The following is a 21,753-nucleotide window of genomic DNA, read 5'->3' as shown; positions in this document are numbered from 1 at the left end:
CCGTCCTTCTCATCTTCTAATGGTCCTCTTACGGTTGGGGACTCTGTGATGAAGAATAACATAACCGCTACAGTGGTAGCCAGGAATCTTCTCACTCCAAAGGATAACAGAATCCTTTCAAACCGGTCTGATGAGGCAGCCGTTCAAGACTCATTGGCTCTCAGTATTCAATGTGCGGGCTCTGTATCCAATATGGGTCAGCGCCTACTTGCTCGAACTCATTAAGTTGAATCATTAATGGCTGAGGTGACAAGTCTTAAACAAGAGATTAGAGGGTTCAATCATGAGAATAGAGTGTTACACATGCTTGCAAATAATTACTCTACAAGCATGAAAAGAAAGCTCGACCAGATACTGGAATCCGAAGGTCGGACTCAAAATGACAATCGGGGGTTCGAGTCTTTATTTCAAAGACATCCATTGTCTTAGTTGTCTGGAGTTCCACCAAGTATTGAGACTCCAAATAATCAACTTCTGGTGTCTTCCCCTTCTGGGGTGCTTCCGAGTACTGAGGCTTCACATGAGCAACCTTTGTGAAGGTTCCATTTTGTTTGTTTAACTCATGTGTTTGTAATTTCTCGAAGATATTAATATATAAGCTTTATTTCATTCATTGTATTGTGTTAAATACAATAAAGCATATATTTCACTAAGATGTGGTACTTCTAGACCAAATATCAATTTATCTTTACCTCTCGCGAAGATAAATGATCATTCTTAGTTTATAAATCATTTGAGTATTCAACTCAAAATCTTCAATCCATATGATTTTTTAATATCATAAACATCATGGATAAGATTCGTGTTGGCATATTGTTCAATTCTGCAGTTCGAGACAATATTTCTCTCAACACTTTATAATCTTTCTTGACTCTTCAGGAATCCCAATTTAATATCATCAACTCTTGCAAGAGATTTTAGTATGTTGTAACAATACCATAATGAAAATATTCACTAAGGCAATTTATATCATCCATTGGTATTGAGTACATATTTTATACTTTACCCTTCCGGGGCTTACTTCAAGCAATTTAAATCCTTCAGGGATTTTCTACACTTCATAACACATTTTCCTTTAGAATTTATACAGAGCAATTCGCTTCCATATATATTTGAGGGATTTACTTATAGAGATACGATGTGGGCGACTCATAACCCTTCGTATATAATTCTCCATTCATATAAACTCCTTTACAATCTTGTGTCATATCATGTGAGTGTATTTCATGGTATTACAAATGCCCATATGTAACCTTCTAGATTCAACATCTTTTGGCTATTTGTACGATATCCAAGTATATAAGTCTATTTTTCCACGTTCTTACAAAATTGTAATGGAATTGCCTTTCTCCATTTTGGCCCATAATTTTGTTGATGGAAAAAAATGGGACTCAATATCACCACAGCTCATTGATGAATTTACTAGCTACTTGTAAAAACCAAAATTATCATTGGTTATCATCAATCTTTGATCCTATATTCTCATGTGGATGCGCATGCATAAAAGCTTTTAATTTCTTTTGGGATATCCATTGCCTCTTCAAGGGGATTACACTATCTCTTCCAGGATAGTCGTAATTTAGAGAATGCGGATCATAACCTCCTTTTGAGCGTTATAGAGCTTGGATTTTAATCTCCACTTCGGGAGTTGAGTCATTGAAACCTATATGTCTATCATGCTTCATGCATGAGACATCAACATTCCCATGTCTGCGGATTGACCTTTTCAGGACAAGTATCCTTGCGGCAACTGTCATGCGTCTGGCATGCGACATTTATGCTTTGGGAATGCAATAGTTTTAGTAGTGCCATAGTCTTCTTCTTTTGAAGGACTAAACCTTTTGAGTTTGAGGGTTTGCCACGCTTCAGGCGTGCAACAGATAAATCATTTGCTGCCATATTATTTTGTCCAACAGGGACATTAATTCTTGTAGGCACATTTGCAGTAAGTATATGTGATTTCATCATTTTCGTTGCATCATTCAATTATTCCCACTTCATTTGTATATTGATTGCTTCATGAATCAAAATAAGACAAATTTTCTTCGTTCTTCTGGAACGGTTTTTTCTCATCATTCTTCTGGAATGATATTTCCTCATCGTTCTTCTGGAACGAAGTTATTTTCTCCCCTAACGGCGGGAAAATTGTCTTATCAAAATGACAGTCCGCAAACCACGCGGTAAACATATCCCCAGTTAAGGGTTTTAAATATTGAATGATAGATGATGTTCAACATCAATGCCTAATCCGCAATGACGCTTCATTTCAGTTTGTTGTGACAGTGCAATAGGCACATAGATAACACAACTAAAAACTCATAAATGTATAATATTTGGCTGGTTCCCAAACACGAGTTGTACTGAGAAGTATTGATGGTTGTCAACAGGTCTCAACCAAATCAATAATTCATCATGTAAAATGACATGTCCCATGTAGAAAATTTGGCAATTTCATTTTCATCAGCAGAACGCGGGTAATCAATTTCATCCGCTTAATAAATGCTTCTGCTAAATCATTTTTTTAGTATGGACATAAGGAACTTCTGGTCCTTATTTAATAGTCTGCAGACTGAGACTTTTATGGCTTTTATTGCGATTAAGTTGAGGCACTACGGCACTTCAAACTTAAGGTACTCATCAAGAAACTTCATGTCCTGATCTTGAGGATCAAGGGGCTTCATGCCCGATCTTTTTGTTTGATGGAACTTCAGGTCCAATTATTTTTATATGATGAGGATTAAGAAACTGCAAGTTCTGATCTGATCAAGGAACTTTGGGTCCAGTATGTACTAATCGTAACAAAAAAAGAAATACAATAAATTAAAGCAATAGGCGGTAATTCCAGCCATAATGAATAAATTGCATTTAAGTAAATAAAGCTTGTGACAAGGGTTTTAATTCAGCACCATTCACATAAATCAAAACTTAAAGCAGTTGGCGGTAAAACCGTCCATGATAAATAAATTGCTTTAAAGGAAATAAAACTTGTGAAAGGGTTTTAAACCAACACAAATTCACATAAATAACAAGAAGTATCATACCTCCTTTTATTTATTATTTTTCTTTCTTTTGTCAACACTTATTCAAACTTCATTATTGTTACTTTTCTTATTTCTGCAACATGGTGCCATGCACCAACAGAAACCTATTTATTATTTTGACTAAATGGTGTCATGCACCATTCAAATCCTTTATATATATATATTTTTTTTTTTTTTCTTAGGTTGCAGTCAACATCTCTTTTTTCTTTTCTTCTTCACATGTGCCTTGCCATTCCATCAATCCCCATTTTCTATTATTTTTCTTCCTTCTCTGTCTCTGCCAGTCTCGAAACACAAGGCCAGCTGGGTAGATATGGAGGTTGCCCAAATTCAATTCAGAGACTGGCGTTGTTCTTGCATGACCCAAGGAACATGACATCGTTAAGCAAGAACCTCCTTACAGAGACATAGATGACAGTGGGGTTGACGGAGGCACAAGAGAGGGAGGCCTGTGTGGATTCATTCTTGCCATCACCATCTCAAACAACCAAGTATTCATGGGAGTTCTCAAGATCCGTAAACAACGTGATCTGGGTTTCCAAGTCTGATGAGATTCTTTTGGATCTCTGGAAACCAGTTGTCAAGTACGAGTTTTCTCATCTTGTGACGACTTCAGGTCGTAAATTTCAATTTTCACCGGAATTCGGTGGGGCGCTTCTGGCGCAGTGGGAGAGATGAAAAATGGACATACCTTTTATTCTGTGAGATTTTAGATGACGGAGGTGAGAGGTGGATAGTGCTTTATCGGATTTATGGCGTTGTGCTTTCCACTGACATGAGAGCTTTTTGTGCTGATAACGTGTTGTAAAATCGACGGTGTGTGTGCAGTGGAATAAAATAAGACACAAAATTTACGAGGTTCCTCTACAGTCAGTGTGACTGGAGTACGTCCTCGGGCAGCAGTGATGATTTCATTATAATTTGGAATAATAGGAGTACAAAGATAACTTTATGTATTCTCTCCTCTCCTCTCCTTCTCTTTCTTTTTCTTTCCTTGTAACTTAAAAACATGCGGAGTGCTCTATTTATAGAGCAACTCCAAACTGATGCAGTTAATGCATCTTGAAATTTATGAAACTTCGTCTGACTATACAATCTCTTTCACTTTGCATGGGCAATGAAAACTTTGCCTATGCAGAAGACTTTCACAAATGAAACTGTGAGCATTCATTGCCCATGAGACTTTTCAACATAGGGAACAATGTGCTGAATTTTATGACACCATAGTTGGAGAAAAAAGCTGTTATATATATATTTTAAAACTTATTATTATTAAGAAAAGAGGAAGAGTTTGAAAATTATATATTAATTTAGAAGAATAGAAAATTTTGACTGAGACGTGTGAATAAAAGATACCAAATTCTATTGACTAAGATATTGAAATTTGAGCAGCAATTGAAAGATACTTTTGAAATCTGAGCACCAGAGAAGGCCGGCAAGAAGGGAGAGTAATTAGCCTTTTGATGATATTGTAAAGCTGTTGGGTTAATGGAACATTGCTATGTTGCACTAGAGTATGTCGTTCAATGTGGATTCAAATTTCACTCTTATTTTCTTTTAATTAAATTACATTGGTATGTGGTAATTAGGGGTGGGTAGAAAAAAACAAAAATCGAAAAAAATAGGATCGAACACCGAACCGAAACAAAAAAATTGAAAATAAAAAAAAAAAAGAACCGAAAAAGAAAAAATCGAATTGAATCAAATCCCTTTACACTTTATGAATGTATGCCCATTTTTGTGAAATTTTGTTGCCAAGTTTGAAATTAAGCCTATGACTTTTTCAAGAAGCATACTTCGTTCAATTCGGGAGGATATTTCATTGGTTATAGAGGAAAGTTTTGGACGGCTTTGGAACTTGTAATAGCTTTTCTATTTGTTTATTTTTTGAATGGATATGGTGATTATTTTTCTTTGCAATTGAGGTTGTTGATAGCATATGATTGATTTATATGATCTTGTATATGTATAACTACCTTCCCACTTTCCCACTTTCCCCATTTTCATATTATTAGTCTACCAATATAAACCTCTTTTCTAAATTCTATATTAAAAAAATGATCAAGTTTTATAAAATAAAAAAAAATTGAAACCGTACCAAAATCGAACCGAATAAAACCAAAAAAAAAAAAAAACTAAACTGAAAAAATCGAAAGAAAATTGAACCAAACCAAACTGAATCGAAACTTTGGTTTCGTTTCAGTTTTGACAAAAACCGACCTCACCCTTTGTGGTAATGGGGAAGAAGATGAACATATCATTTTTAAAAAAATATTAATTCTACAAAAATAAAAATTATTATTTTTATTATTTAAATATTTTATTTGTGTCAATATTTAATTAGATTTGTAAGATTCAGCTATGTTCCGCATCAGCACATAATATAATTTTTCGTAAAATTATAATGAAAACATTATATTGATTTGCAACATTTATTTTCAGAGACTAGTTGATCGATTTTCGATTTCAATAATTATCTTGACGAAGAACTCAATTTCAAATAGTATTTGTGATAAAAACGGTCCTGTATAAAATTTTCTTGCTTACATCTGTACAAGTTTGACTTTGACTTCTTTCATCGGAGTTATCGAATCCAAATGAATTGAAGATAATAAAAAAACACAAATTAATAGGAAAGTAAAAGTCTACTTTGTATCAACTCGATTAGCTTCAACTAGTCTTCCATGGCAGAACGCGGATCGGACGCTCAGGGTCCTCGATTAGGTCAGATTTCCAACCTTCGATTACCCATAATTATCTGGAACTTAAATTCCTGCTCGATCAGTTTCTGATTGGTTTGATTTCGTTCGTGTATGCAGACTTTCAGCAATTACTGGTTGAGGCCCAGCACCGATGGCTGCGCCCTGCTGAAATCTGTGAAATTCTTAGCAATTTTCACAAGTTCCATATTTCACCAGAGCCTCCGAACAAACCACCTAGTACGGTTATTTGTTTATTGACCTTGTAATTAATTAACAATATATGTGTTTTTTTTTTCTTTCAATTTTATGTTTTGCTTATGTTTGCTTCTGCAAAGTTACATGTTATTTCCTCTTAATTGGTTTATTTTAAAAAATAAAATTTCCAATTTGTTAGGGTTTTAACAGATCAGCTGTCTGCAGACTCTGCACCTAAGTTCGAATCCCCATTCCCGTGGTTTAGTTTAAGCTAGATTAGATTAGAATGAATATTCAGTGCCCCCTGATGTCTCGGGATATCGTTTTCATATGTTTTCTATCGAACCTTTTGATCATGTTAGGCAAACTCACTAGCTCTTTCTGTACATAAAACGTGGTTACGGGTTGTTGTGTCAGTTGTAGTATTTACACACAGAGAACATTCTGGTGTGGAACTTTTTCTGCCATGCCAGGCGGTTCGCTGTATCTTTTTGACAGGAAGGTTCTGAGATACTTTAGAAAGGATGGACATAACTGGAGGAAGAAACGAGACGGCAAGACTGTGAAGGAGGCCCATGAGAAGCTAAAGGTATCTGGAGTTTGTGTGTTTGTAATAAATTTCCTGTTAAAGACGATACTTTTTCTGTATGTACTGAAAGAATGCTCATGTATAATTGGACTCAAACTTTTTTCTTTATCGGATGTTTTCTGAAGAGAAATGTTAAAATCATCTTCATTAAACTCAACAAAGAGTTACCGGAGTCTGCGAGGTAACACTCTTCAGTTTATTTCAGGTTGGCAGTGTAGATGTTCTACACTGCTACTATGCCCATGGAGAAGATGATGAAAATTTTCAAAGGCGCTGCTATTGGCTGCTTGAGCAGTAAGTCTGAGTTAGATATGTTTATTTATTTATATGTGTTCTACATTTTGGTATAAAATTTTGTATTTCACAGTTGACTGTTCATGCCTTTCCATAAAGTTTCAAATTTATCTGGTTATATTTCTTTTCGGAATGCATAAATATAGTTAGGTTTTGTACAGTTTTCTGCCTTTTAAAACTTTTCTTTTTTTCACGGTTTCTGTTTTTAATTTTATTTACTTGTTCAATTTGCAGGGATTTGATGCACATAGTTTTTGTTCATTACTTGCAAGTAAAGGTATTACTATTCTCCTCCTTGTTCTTTATCTACTTTTCATGTCCTTTATTGTTTCTGTTATGTAGACCAACTTTCATCCAGTTAAAGTACTTGCTCATGCTAGTCTCTTGCGTTCTTCTATTTCCTAACAGTTAATCTAAGGAATTAATAGCAGGGTTGCAACTTTACTTCATGTAAAAATAATCTTCTCGTCGAATTTCGAAGTTCCAATCACTAGTTGCCAAACTTGCCACAATTTCCCTTCATTGACCTCTCCTTAAAGCATAAAATGTTGATTGAGCCACATTATTCTGGACGTAATCCTATATATATATATATATATGTATGTATGTATGTATTTTTTATTTTTTTTAAGTTTTCTCAAATCTCTCTCCCTACTGGTGTGAATTAACGTAGAACGTGCCCTAGTCCCTGCTCACCATTTTTAATAAGCCAAGGCTCAGGTACTAAAATGAAATTGATATAGTAATTTTGGAAGATCTGGAACAGTACAGAGTGGCTTAGAAAAAAATAACCAAACGGACTCCTTAGGTTGATTTGGAATGGCATTAGGGCTGAGTGACATGATCTAAAATTCCAAATAGCAGCTATTGTTGTAATCTTCACAATGTCAAGAAAGTAAGAAATTACAATAGGAGTGAAACCGCATGAAATATTGATCTGAAGGATAGGTTTATAGAAATAGAGGAAGTGTACAAAAGAAAAAGGTACAAGGAATGAGAGGAGGGCCTGTAGTTTAACAATTGCGGTTTGCATGATAAAATGCCTTGCGCAGTTCAGATATTTGACCTTTGCTGTGTACTTTCTCAACTTTGCGATTTTATGTTGGTAAGAAATTGGGTGTAAGTTTCGTTAGAGTCAAGATTCAAGTTTGTCTAAGTTTCTCAACCCAGATTATCTCCGCTATGCATACTTCTTTTTTTATTGTTGATGCTTTTTTTTTTTTTTTTTTTTGTGGCTGCTTTCTTCTGAAATTTTTTATGCATAAAATATATTTGTTTGTGATTTGCCTTTTGGTTATTTTGTTATCAGGGTAATAGGGCAAATGCAGGAGGCATTGTAGAGAATGATGAGGTTGCACCGGATCTGAAAAATGGCAGCCCCTGGACTTCTAGCCCTTCTAATAGTAATGGCAGAACACCTTCAGGATATACAGATTATGCAAGCCCAAGCAGCACCTTGACATCAGCATGTGAAGATGTCGATTCCGGTATTCTGTTTCTCTGACTTTGTTAAAAGAGGTCATCTTTTACTTGTTGGGTTTTCTCTTATTCTGGGTCGAGAACTTTTTGTCTTCATTTGAGACAATTTGATTTGCACACTTCTTAAATTTGCACTAGAATTGTCATTTAACATGTGAGTTGATGCAGGAGATAGTCACCAAGTGAGTTCCTTATTTCACTCAGTTTTTGAGTCACCAAAAATGGGGAATGGTCCTCTGATGGACAACGCAGAGCTTGATCCCTCACTGCATCCAAGTTTAAGTAATCTTCTTTCTTTCTTATTATTTTTTTCCGCAGGGTTGGCGGAAAAGATCTTACTTGTTTATTATTCCTTGTTTGAATGGCTTCGTCCAATAGCCTCTTATGTGGTGTAACATGGTGATTTGATTTTACATTCTTACCAGACAATTATGATGGCCAGTCATCAATTCATGGAGTCTACAGGCCACAATTTGAGAATGATCAACATCATTTCAGTGCTGACTCTATTGGTGTGATTGATTGTCAAAAAACACTTGGCGCGGGATCCTGGGAAGAAATTTTGGAACAATGCACAACAGGATTCCACACCGGAACTTCTCATGCATCAATGTCTACCACCCAAATTGGTTCTGGTGAAGTTCCTGTTGAACAACAAACTTTAGGGAATAGTTTTTTAAAGGAGGAGTTTGGGAGTTCTATGCCATTTCAAACAAATTGGCAGGTATTTAATAGCTTCTGTGGTTTTTTTGATCTATGGTAGGCATGCTCCTTAGCTGTATATCATTTGGGCTTATTGATACAGATAATTGCTGAAATGAGGTGCAATGCTTCTTCCATGTGTATGTCCTGGGTTTTAATGTTTTGTTGAACTGCAGCACTTTCACTACCTAAGTTTTGTGTATTGACATCCAAAACAGCTGAGGTATTGAGTTTTATAAGGTCCGAACAATACTATAAGTATACAGTAATAACATGGTGTATCAACAAAGAGCATCTCAGCTTGGTAACTGACTGCCCAACAGTTTGGATTTCATTTTTTGATTTGCGTGATTTCATTTCATGGATTCTCTCATTTGCTACATATATTTATTTGTCACCTTTTGTATGTTATAAAACAGAACAGATTTCTCAAATTAAGAAATAAGAATTACATTAGTTTTCTAATTCTTATATTCTTTATCCAGCTTCCTTTGGGAGACAATTCACTGCAGTTGCCTGAGTGTTCCCTGGACCAGTCAATGAATTTGCAAAGAACTCTTGAAGCGAATCTGAGAAATACTCCTGACCTTGTTAGTGCTCATCTCAATCAGCAAAATGAGCAGCTTGTGCAGGACGACCTTCAAGCACAGCTTACAAATGCAGAATCTGAATGTTTAATCATATCAAGTTCTGAGCATGATGTTTCTAAAGATGGGAATGTCAACTATGCTTTAACTTTGAGACAGCAATTATTAGATCGAGAAGAGGGTTTGAAGAAAGTTGACAGCTTTTCTAGGTGGGTTTCCAAGGAACTCGAAGAGGTAGATGATCTGCAGATGCAATCTTCATCTGGTATTCCATGGAGCACGGCTGAATGTGGAGATGTAGTTGATGATTCCTCGTTGAGCCCCTCCATCTCCCAGGACCAGCTTTTCAGCATAGTTGATTTTTCACCAAAGTGGGCGTATACAGACTCTGAAATTGAGGTACAAAATTGTGAACTATATAATCATACACCTTAAAGAAGAAAAATTAAAACATGGGGAAGAAAAATAGTAACTTGTATCTTGGATTGAGTTTCTGCCACGTAAATACATCTTGTCAGAAGCTCACTAGAATTTGTTCTTAATGATGGTTTTTGCGCCAATTAATTTCTCCTTGATGAAAACGTATTTTATAACATGCAATTGTTTCATAAGCATGATTACTCTGAACAAGTCTGTAACTATTAGCTAGACTTTTGTATGTTGTGCTTAGAACTTCTTGCAATGCTAACATATTCCACTTACGGAGAAGAAAAGAAAGACACCTACAATTTAATTTCCATTATTTTTATACTTGAGATTTCTGACATATTTTGGTTTTGCTTCTCTTCTGTCCCCATTTAAACTGATTGGTTAATCAATTTTTCTGTTATATTTGTTCTTTGGTATCTGTTTTGCAACTCAATGTCAATAATTAGGGCTAGTCTCCATTCATTTGTAAAGGGCTACTGAATATGTTGACATGTCTATTGCAGATCAGATGGTTGTCATTTATTTGTAACATGTGCTCGATGTATTAGTTGTCATCTCATTCTTCTTAACGTGAAACAGGTTCTGGTTTTCGGAACATTCTTGGTAAGTCAAAAGGAGGTAACAAAATACAGCTGGTCTTGTATGTTCGGGGAGGTGGAGGTTCCAGCACAGGTTTTAGCCAGTGGAGTTCTTTTCTGTTTTGCTCCACCTCACAGTGCCGGGCAAGTCCCTTTCTATGTAACCTGTTCCAACAGGCTAGCTTGTAGTGAAGTAAGGGAGTTCAAGTATCAAGTGGGCTCCACAAAAGGTTTAGATATTACAGATATAGGTGATGGCGCTGCACCTGAAATGCATCTTCACTTACGTCTTGAGAGTTTACTGTCTCTGAGACCTTTAAGCCCTTCAGGTCAACTATTTGGAGGTGTTAAGGAGAATCGAAGCCTAATTAGTAAAATCATATCACTCCAGGAGGAAGAGGATTATTTACATGCAGCAGAGCCAGCGGCAGTGAATTATTTGCTCCAAAATGAAGGGATGGAACATCTTATAAAGCTGATGAAAGAGAAGTTGTACACATGGCTCCTTTATAAAGCAATAGAAGATGGTAAAGGACCAAGTGTATTAGATGCTGAGGGACAAGGTGTCCTACATTTAGCAGCTGCCCTTGGCTACGATTGGGCCATAAAACCCACTGTAACTGCAGGAGTTAGCATCAATTTTCGTGATGTTAATGGTTGGACTGCCCTTCATTGGGCTGCTTTCTATGGCAGGCAAGGACATCAGAACCCTTTTCATTTTATTTTAGTCTAGCTTCTGTTGAATCTGCTCTACCTTTGTTGTATACCATGGGACTTGGCTTGTACTCTTCCCTCGGAGCCCATTAAAGCATCCCAAGTTTGTTTTACCGCAACTTTTGCAATGCTAGATCTCATCTAAAATATGTGAGGTGGAGTGCTCTGCCACTAGTTAACTAGTGATCTTACAGTAACAAACGTCTAATATTGCTTTTAACCCGCATCTTAAGCTCTAAGCTATATATGTCATTTAGCTTTCACCATTATAAATTTCTTGCAAATTTCCAACACCACTCACATTTTACTCTTTTGTTTTTGCTTTCTTGAACCTATGCCAAACTCAGAGAGCATACAGTTGCAGTCCTTTTATCTCTTGGTGCAGATCCTGGAGCACTGACTGATCCGTCTCCAGAGGTTCCTTTGGGTAGAACACCAGCAGATCTGGCATCTGTTAGCAGTCACAAAGGAATCTCAGGCTTCCTTGCAGAGTCTTCCCTGACCACTTACCTTAAATCCCTTACAATGAACGATGGGAAGGAAGATGGTGCTGCAGAAATATCTGGAACAAAAGTTGTCAAAACTTTTTCAGAACGGATAGCTACACCTGTGTGTTACGGTGATATACCTGATGCACTGTCACTGAAGGACTCACTTACTGCTATAACTAATGCTACCCAAGCTGCTGATCGGATACAGCAAATGTTCAGGATGCAGTCATTTGAGAGGAAACGGTTAACTGAGTTTGACAGTGATGAGTTCGGAATGCCGGATGAACGAGCAATTTCATTCATAACTTCCAAATCACACAAGGGACCGGTCAACGGAAATGCTCATACTGCTGCAGTTCAGATACAGAAAAAGTTTCGTGGTTGGAAAAAGAGAAAAGAATTCCTGATAATTCGTCAGAGAATTGTTAAAATCCAGGTCCGTTGCAACTTTTTGACGTTGATTATTATTTATTATCATTTTCAACTTATCATTATATACTATCATCATTAAAAATAAAATAAAAACAATCTTATCATGATAGCCTCTACTGGTGCCTCTAATTTTGGGTCACTAATGATCCATGTAGAGCTCTCTATATTAGTAATTTACCATCTGTTTCACATATAAAAATTCTACTTTTAGTTTTCTTAGACAAATGATGGAAAGGGTTGTAGACTTGTTAATTTTTGGACCACTTTTAAGAGTTCAGGGTTTGACTAAATCGCGGTCTGAATCTCCACTTTTATTAACTATTCGATTTTAAGCGGAATCCTAATTGTATATTTTCCTCCATTTCCCATGCTGTTAACTTTTGCAGCAGTTATGTGAATTTTTTTATATGAACTTTCAAAAGACCCTCTTAATTTTCTGGGTTTTGCTTCTCTGAAAGATTTGACCATGGAAGTGAATGTTAATTTCCCATTTTTCATATTTTGAAGGCCCATGTAAGGGGACACCAGGTAAGGAAACAATACAAGGCAATCACCTGGTCAGTTGGAATTCTGGAGAAAGTTATTTTGCGTTGGAGACGGAAGGGGACTGGTTTACGAGGATTCCGACCAGATGCAGTTGCCAAGATTCCGGACCCCCAACCTGTGGCCTCAAGTGAGGATGATTATGATTTTCTCAAGAAAGGAAGAAAACAAACAGAGGAAAGATTACAAAAAGCACTTACTAGGGTAAAGTCTATGGTTCAATATCCAGAGGGAAGAGCTCAATACCGTAGACTGCTAAATGTTGTTGAAGGATTCCGTGAAACAAAGGTATTGATGGATCTTAACTTGTGCATTTGGCTTTCATATTATTATGTAAATTACTGTAGGACCGAATATTTGATTGCGCTTCATTTTGGCTTTAGTTAGTTTACTTGCTAATCCCCCATGATGTATATAGTTTATGATACTATGTTACGATTCTCTTGCTAACGTTTTCACTTCTTGTCGATCATTAGTACCCACTAATTAACATGTTTGTATCGCTGGTTAACACGTTTGTTTTTGGTTCAGTTTTCTTATATTCTTGCAGATATTTTGCTTTTCTACTTTGCAGTGTCTGAATCTGTTATAGAAAAACATGTATCATCTCCACGATGCTTATTGGACGTTGCCGTGTCATTTCTATTAGATGATTGATGGAACCGTTAGGCGATACTAAATAACAATAACTCGCTCCACTTCGATAACACGTTTTGCATGTTGTGGACTATCGGCAGGTAAATGACATGGCTGTCGAGGTATCAGAAGAAAAGGCCGAGGGTGGTGATGAAAAGGCCGAGGGTGGCGATGATCTAATTGATATCGACAAGTTGTTGGATGATGACACTTTCATGTCGATAGCGTTTGATTGAGCCGACTTGAGTTGCTCGACCTGTACATTCTACATGATTGGCATCCTTATCCTGGTTTGGAGATCCTGGTTCATCTGTGCATATGTTTGATGAATTTAGGCAATCGTATACGATATCCCGCTTTGTGCAGGATCGTGCCGGAGTGTAGTGGTGACATCTGAAATTTACTCCGGCTTATAGAATTTTAATGTGGTTGTAATTTCATGTATGTTTTTTTACCGTAGTGGAGGTAAATGTGTAGTTTGTATTATGGTTCAATTTGTTTAGGAATACATGTCTAGATTGATTTTCGATGTCGCAAAAGACTTTGTAGTCACTAATTTATTTATGACCCTAAAATCTTTGTGTAACTAAGCTCGGTAGATGAACTCATGCATCCATTGAAATCTAGTACCGAATCGTCGTAGATATGTATATGCGTTGGTGCAGCCGGATTCTACTAGTATTGTGCATCTCCAAAGATTCTAGGTTGAACTGAACGCGAGAGAGATAATAATCGTCTAAATTATGTTTATTCTTTCCCGATCAATGAGAAAAGTAACTTTTTATCACTAAACTAAGAGCTAGTACCGGCATTCCAGTTGTTATTCCAGAGGTTGTTGGTAGATACCGTTCCCGTTGCTAGAACGAAGAATATACAGGAGAGATAATAAGTAAAGAACATACAAGCATAATTAAACTGAAGCAGGTCAGAATCATCCAACAAATTCAGTTTCAATGTTGGCTCAAAAGGCAAATGGAGCTTTCGACTTATGGGTTGGTATTGATCAGAAACATGCCTCGGGGGCAGCTTCCGAAGGATGAAAAGCACCAAAGCCGATGGAACAATCTCCGCCGACTGCCAAAAGAAGTGAAAGCAATTTACATCATAAACAAAAGCGCTTATATAACAAGCAGTCAAAAACACAAGTAGTCCATTGAGGTTTCGGTCCTTCCGGACAGGCGATAATTCTAGCATATAAAGTTTTCAGGATTTAAAACTTGCCATGTAATAAACAAGGTTGAGGATGGGATGACCAATGACATCGACATCTGCATCTTTGTCAAATGCAGAACCTGCGAGCTGCAATACCATCACGCAAGAAGCCCTCAGAACTCAATAACTTTACTGGTTACATGTGCTTCGCAATTGAAGGGGACTTACCACAATGCATCTTATCAAGAAACATGAGCAGCAAATGCCTGTGACCCATCCAACCTGCCATGTAAATAAGTTAGGCACCGTGCCTCCTTACACAGATTGCAAGAATTGCGCTTGAAAGCTGCCAGTAAAAGGACATCTCATATCTTCGGTTCGTTGAAGGCCATAAAGAAAACGAGCGAAATATAAGCACAAACCACCTCTAGCTTTTTTTGACGTCCTCTTGACTCAATGGGGAAGTGCCTTAGCATGATAAACAACCTAAAGTCATAAACACGTCAAAGTAAACACTTGTTTTATAAAAAGAAGAATAAAAAATACGAAAAACTCGGGTGCTTTCTCTGAGCTGACAAAAGTGCTTGCCTTCCACCATATATCAAGAATCCCAGAGCAGTACAGAATGAAATAACTGCAAACACAATGAACATCAACGCATAGAGTTTTAGTTATTCTGTCTGCATAATCGTTTATCTTGCAAATAAAGTCCCAATCGACTTCATGCACTGACTAGGGATAATGATTGCCTAAGGCAATGAACTTACTATTCAAACTGCATAAATGTTTGACAAGCACTTGAAATTATTGGAAATAAATTAACAAAAGGCAAAAAACTAATATATAGTATCGACTTTTACCTGAAAAGAAGATTCTAGCAACTTCTACGGCAACAGGACTTCTGCTTAACCTCAACAAAATCCAAATGCACACCTATCATCATAACACAATGACCAGGAAACAGAGATGCTCGCAGTGTAGTGGCATATTAAAATTAATCCAACATTGCAAGCATCTAACCATTTTCAACAGGAAAAACCTCGTTTTGAGTTACCTGCGTGAAGTATACAAAACCATTTATAACATAATATGCAGGTCTAAGTTTATCTGTTGGAAGACTTCTGGCCTGAAAAAATCATAAAACGAATCAGATGATAGTAATTAACAATGAACAATGAATATTTCAAATTGGATCCAAAGGCAAAGAAACGTTGGTATATGTACCTGGTGATAGATCTCAGCCCAAAATAAGACAAGTAACGTATACATGGAAAAAAATAGAAGTCCAGGAAGATCCATAAGCAGCATTTCAAGAGCCTACGAAACATTTAGGCAGCGTAATCAGAAGAGGTTATATATTAAGATAATGCAAAGCATCAGAACAAATTGATATTAGGGATCAAAAGTTATGATAAATCGAACTCCGCTTTCAAATCTAAGAAATGCAGACGTATGACTCATGAAGAGTAGAATACATGATGCATGCTACTGGAGAACAAAACCAAGGCTATTGAAGGCTTGTTATCATGCACTTCTAATTGAACTGCTCCACCAACAAAGGAGCCTGGTCAAGCCCGAAGCCTACTTTCACAGTGTGGGTGAAACAAAAACTTATACATGCTTTGTCAATTTACTCACCATACAGGAGAGAAAAACTAAACAACGCCATACTTAGTTGAAAATGTGGGAGAGCAATCACAATATACATGAGATTTTCTTGCAAGTTTTATATACCATCTTAATACTGCTTGTACAACTCTTCAGTATTTGTATTCTGATGAGTCGAGAAGCTACATCGTTTATTGCTCAACTCTTTTTGGAGTGTATTATACATGCTAATATAAATTAATCTACTTATACAAGGTTGAAGGTTCATGTGAAAGTCGAAAATGTATTCCTGTGCTACGAGTCTACGTTGCACGAAAGAAGGGGACCTTGCACATCCTGTTTATAGTTTTCCAACATACTTAATTGATGAACCCTATGCATTTTCAAGTATATTTTCCGTACTAAGCATAAAAAGAAGACGGTTTCACCCTAACCAATAAGCCCTCACAAAGTTTCTTAACTCTTTGAGGTGGGACAATTTTCACATCCTTGTGAGTCACGAGTATTTACCATGGAACATTAAAAATCCTAAAATATGAACAATTGTTACTTAAACTGTTAAACATCATACACTTGCCCACTGCCTCCTGGGTTCAAACCGTCACCCCTCCCCTTAGTGTAGAGATTCGCATAAAATACCGATTGTACTTACATCATAGTACACTCGCCAAAAACACATTTATTAATCCTAGAACAGGACAACATTTATGTGTGCGTGTGCGTAAAAATGAAAAATTGAGGAGTGCAAATCAAATATGCCATAGTATCATACCTTAGGTTTAATAAGGAAGACAGTCTTGTAGAGACCAAATAGGAGAGCCCTCACCGCCCAAATGCATTTTCTTTTCAGAAAAACAAAAAATGCTTATACAATAAATTAACACCAAAAAATAAAAATAAAAATAAACTAAAAGCTTACATCCATTCTCTAGAAAGTTCATCAAATGGAAAAACTTTTGTATTGTCCACCCATATTCTAGCACTCTTAACTGAATACGCCCAAGTTGTACCTGCAAATCACTTTTTTTATTATGATTTGAGCACACTGCTATACACACTGCTATAGTCAGCTTGATTACCTTGAACGAGATTGATTTAAATTTTCCATTTATAATAATGAAAAACGATAGAAACGAGAATAATAATGCTGTTAATTGTACCAGTGCAACAAGGGAAACCAATCCATAAGAAGCACACAAGATACAGTACTCTCCCATTGTTTCTGATCCTGATTCCACCAATCATATGAGCCTCCGCCCCCGCCCCCGCCCCCGCCCCCGTCCCCGCCACCGCTGTAATTAAACACCATGCCCTTCCTGCTTATCATGATCACCACCACCACCACCACCACCTCTCAATTCTCTCAAACAAAACAAACAAACTATGTCGTCTTCTTTTTTGCTATTCACAGAGGAAACTAATTAGTTAGGAAAACGATTTCTGTTTGGAGAAGCAGAGAAACTTGGCAAGATGACAGAGCCAAGGGAACTGACACGTGGAGAAAGGAGAACTAGGACACGTAGATGGACTAGACCACGTGCGGGTCAGCCATGTTCATCGACTGCACAAAGGAATCATCCTGAATGGAATCCGATATGAATTTTAAGTGAGTGCATTTGCCATTTGATCTGCATGCATTTGATAGCATCTTCACCGCCCAAATAATCCAACGGCCTCCCATACACCACATCACTACCAGCAAGAGATTCCTATGCTGGTGAATAGCCCGCAATCTAACGGTAATATGCTGGATTGACATACAACGATCATATATCGTGGTCAAAGTGATTGCACTGCGTACTTGTAAATATGGTAGCCAAATTTAGATCAGTAATGTTATACTTATTATGTTTTTATACCATATTTTTATATTTTATGTGGTATCTGATATGAACAACCACATCAATTAAATTAACAAGAATTTAATTTAAATTAAAAATCATTTAATAAACCAATAATTAAAAAAAAAAAATGACATCCAAGGAGTCTTCTCCTTCCTTCCCCATTCAATCCTGCTTCTTCTCCCGTTTCTTCTTCTACACCAGTTCTTTCACGCCATTTTTTTAGGTCAGTCAAATCCACCACAATCTAAATTAAATCTCATACGGCAAGGTTCATACGCTCCCCTATTTGGATTATTGGTACACATCTATCATATTTTTCAATGAATTTAATTTTTTTAGTCTGTTTATTTCTTTTTCTCTCCCAATCTCCATTGTGTAGCAAGATAAATTCTTCTTTGGGTCTTGATCAGAGTTGACGTTAGTGGTGTCGTGATGAAGGGGTGGAGGCTTCCTGACGACACTTACCTGAGATTCCTTTAATTTGATTATAGGTTCATAAATTAGAGAGGTTATATGTTCTTGTTGAACTTTATATTGTATGCTCACAATCGTAAGAAATATGATTATATGAAGTGCATGCAAGCTAGAGAAAGACCAGTCGCTTTGAAAATAAAAAGAAGAAGAATGGAAACTGTAAGAAATTCAAATTACAAGTCTAGTTCCATGCGTTTAGTGGTTACATTTCGTGGTTTGATTATTGTTTATTATTATTATTATTATTATTTTTTATTTTTTATGAATGCCAAGATGGATCTGAGAATAATTTCATCTGAAATATTACCCTGTATATGTATGTACTACGTTTCTTGATATTGTGGGGGTATTCTTCATCCAGTCTTGTTTATTTGTATCATTTGATAACATTAATGTTTCTGCAAACAGGTACTGAAGCATTTGGCCAGCACAACAAATCTTTCTTGTGGCCCTCGGAGATTATAGAGATGATGAAAAACCAACAAGAAGAAGAACAAGAACATGGTCGAGTCCATATGGTAGGAACTAGGTTATGTTCCTGAGATGACGAGCTCAATCATTGTGTCTTCCTAACTGTCCCAAGTACAAACCAATTTATATTCCTGTGATGGAGTCCATATAGTAAGAACAAGATGGAGTCCTTAATGACTCGAGTATTAAACCTAGTTTCTTTGGAAATTTTGAATGGTTATTTCAGAATGCAAGTATACTTTTTCAATTATTACGATGGGTTTCATTGAATAGACAATTGAAAGTCATTAGCTGATTCTTGATTACATAGTAAAGAGTTCATACAACCGTTTATCGTTGACTTACATTTTTTGTTTATGAATTGTTGTAAGAGAAGTGGCATCTAGTTTATATAACCATGTATCATTGACTTACATTTATCATTAATGTTCTCTTCCTACATTTTAAATCTCATAATTCAATTCGTATCAATTTTGTTGCAAATGGAAACATGAGACTGTTTAAGGTCCTTGAATTGCAAGCACAATGTAAATGACTCCGGTTTCAGTACAACAAGAATTAAAAGAGTGACACGTTTGTATATTGGCTATTGTTACAAAATATTTCAAATGCATTGAAATCTATGTTTAGAAGAAATAGGATCCAAATCCACAAAAACTCAAACTACAAAAAGAAATGTCTTTCATTTTTGCTTCTATTGCTTAGTTGAGCTCCTGGTCATCGTTTTCTCTTGAAATAGAGTCATGCATATTGTATATATTATAACCTCCATTCCAGTATTGAAATTGTTGACCCTAAATAAAGAGAGAGAAAAAAAAAAAAACCCCATAAGAACTATAGATAGAGCATTATACTGTGATGTAAATAAATATTTAATTAATAACAACAAAAGAATTATATGCAACCTCTCAATATTTACTTGGACATTATTTCCATGCATAGTAGGATAAGTTATATTTCCAATCTCAAACTCTTTGTACAATAGGCTTGGATGACCACCTTGACTGAGTTCCAATAACAAAGTCATGTTTTCCTACATTATGTAATATTTGTTCAATAGCTAACACAAAAGCAATTAAAAATCACTATCAATAGGACAAAATGCACAACTTACATTAGTATGGGGGAAAATAGGATATTGGTTGGCAGGCATGCAAATTTGAACACCTTGTGTAAGATGAGAATGCTAAATCCCAAAGAATAAAAGTAATTACAATTACAAAGAGTAAGATTTTAATTGTAACTACAATGACAATGATTATTAACTAAGAAAAAAGATAACAAGAAGATCAATATATTTATCGCATACCTTCACAACGACATTACTCTCTTGTGTTGCAACTATGTTATAACTTCTACAAGGAGGTCGACCATCAATATGGCATATTGCATCACTTTCTATGGATTTCTACAAAAGTTGCAAATGAAACATGTTATGATTTATCAACTTATTAGTTACATAAAACAAATATGTTTGTTACCTGTGTTCCTTCCTCATTTGTATTGTCCTTATGAGATGTAATCTTTTTCTGTCGTTTTTGTCTTCTTTTGATTACTTGCTCAGTCTTGGATTATTTTCTTTTAGATGGTGGACGACCTTTACCTCTAGTCGACAATGGCATAAGTATACGCTGACTTAGGTTACGGAGAGGATCAGAGTTCATAGCAATATGTGACTGTGGTGTTGGTTGAGTGCTATTAACTGCTCCGTCACATTTACATATTTGCTCCTTTAGTTTATGCATCCATCTCACCATAAGCATACACTTATCATCATAATCATTGGCAAATTCCTTAATGTCATCAAAGGTTTTATGCATCATATCGGATTTTTGTGCTTCAGGTGTAGCAACCCAATTATTGTAACTTATCATAACCCTTGTGAGACACTGTTTCACATCCTTCGTCCATCTTCGAATAATATACTTATCTGGAATAAAGTCAATGTCATGATGAACTAAAACATAAAGCACGTGTCTACATAATATGCCTCTAAACTCAAACTTGCAACAATTGCAATTAACTTCAATGTTGCGCTCATTAAACCGGATCTTGAAAATGACAGCCTTCTTTTTGTTCTCCTTGATCAGAAGACGCTCAACTATTTGGTACTCCAAAATTGTATTATCATTTTCAACTGAAACCCTATCACAATACATTATACTTGTCAATTCCTTTTGGAACTCCTTGAATTTTGAAATCATGTAAACAACTTGAACTTGCTTTTCCATGTCATAATGAGTTGCACAACGAACATTTGAAAAGAAAGAATCAGAATATGCAAATGCCTCTTTTAGCAACTTACTCCTTAATGCATTCTCATATTGCTCCACAAATTGTTTTAAAGTAGTCTTGGAGTTCACGTGGCCATAAAAAAATGCATTCATACTCTCACTCCTTTGTGTCGTTGACATTCTAGCCCAAAGTTTATTTTTCACATACACATGCACCTAATGATGTCTCTTTGCATACAGGTGTCTTAACCATTTACGTGCTTACTTTTTAAATTTATATTTTCCAATCATCTCAGCCCAATGTTCTTCAAAATCTTCAGAAGTCATTGAGTCATAAACAATGCCATCTAAGGAAGAGCTCATGGACTCATATTCCTTATAACTTTTGAGCTTATCAGGAACCTTTTTCATTATATGCCACAATCACAACCGATGTCTAGTATTAGGAAAAACAACTTTAATCGCTTTTTTCATAGCTTTGTCTTGATATGTAATTATTCGACTTGGAGCATGATCATCCATACTAGCAAGCCAGGTATTAAACAACTAAATAAAGGA

The 21,753-nt window shown here is 36.1% G+C and overlaps 2 protein-coding genes across 3 annotated transcripts; one reads left to right on the top strand and one right to left on the bottom strand.

The window, feature by feature from the left end:
* Window positions 1-5,602: 5,602 nt before the first annotated feature.
* On the top strand, window positions 5,603-13,998 carry LOC137727750 (calmodulin-binding transcription activator 2). 2 transcript variants are annotated; one of them, XM_068466566.2, is made up of 13 exons: window positions 5,603-5,765; window positions 5,861-5,980; window positions 6,412-6,527; window positions 6,733-6,821; window positions 7,056-7,098; window positions 8,131-8,308; window positions 8,469-8,582; window positions 8,726-9,024; window positions 9,488-9,988; window positions 10,598-11,289; window positions 11,658-12,237; window positions 12,741-13,064; window positions 13,514-13,998. In XM_068466566.2, the coding sequence occupies exons 1-13, from the start codon at window positions 5,726-5,728 to the stop codon at window positions 13,646-13,648; spliced, it is 3,231 nt and encodes a 1,076-aa protein (XP_068322667.2). In that variant the 5' UTR covers window positions 5,603-5,725; the 3' UTR covers window positions 13,649-13,998. The 2 variants fall into 2 exon arrangements, with proteins under 2 accessions (XP_068322667.2, XP_088534187.1); XM_088678061.1 differs by having other exon boundaries at window positions 5,626-5,765; window positions 13,308-13,998.
* A 156-nt stretch (window positions 13,999-14,154) lies between these two features.
* Window positions 14,155-17,389, bottom strand: LOC137727708 (tobamovirus multiplication protein 1-like). Its single transcript, XM_088677667.1, has 11 exons — window positions 17,333-17,389; window positions 17,088-17,182; window positions 16,945-16,993; window positions 15,789-15,881; window positions 15,619-15,690; window positions 15,425-15,497; window positions 15,153-15,198; window positions 14,987-15,050; window positions 14,793-14,846; window positions 14,634-14,711; window positions 14,155-14,486 (listed from the first exon to the last, which is right to left on the bottom strand). The coding sequence occupies exons 1-11, from the start codon at window positions 17,387-17,389 to the stop codon at window positions 14,205-14,207; spliced, it is 963 nt and encodes a 320-aa protein (XP_088533793.1). The 3' UTR covers window positions 14,155-14,204.
* Between the last annotated feature and the right edge of the window lie 4,364 nt (window positions 17,390-21,753).

This window comes from Pyrus communis, chromosome 10, assembly GCF_041283825.1.
Source record: "Pyrus communis isolate YQ-2024b chromosome 10, ASM4128382v1, whole genome shotgun sequence".
Taxonomy (NCBI): domain Eukaryota; kingdom Viridiplantae; phylum Streptophyta; class Magnoliopsida; order Rosales; family Rosaceae; genus Pyrus; species Pyrus communis.
This window is presented reverse-complemented; position numbering and strand designations above follow the sequence as displayed.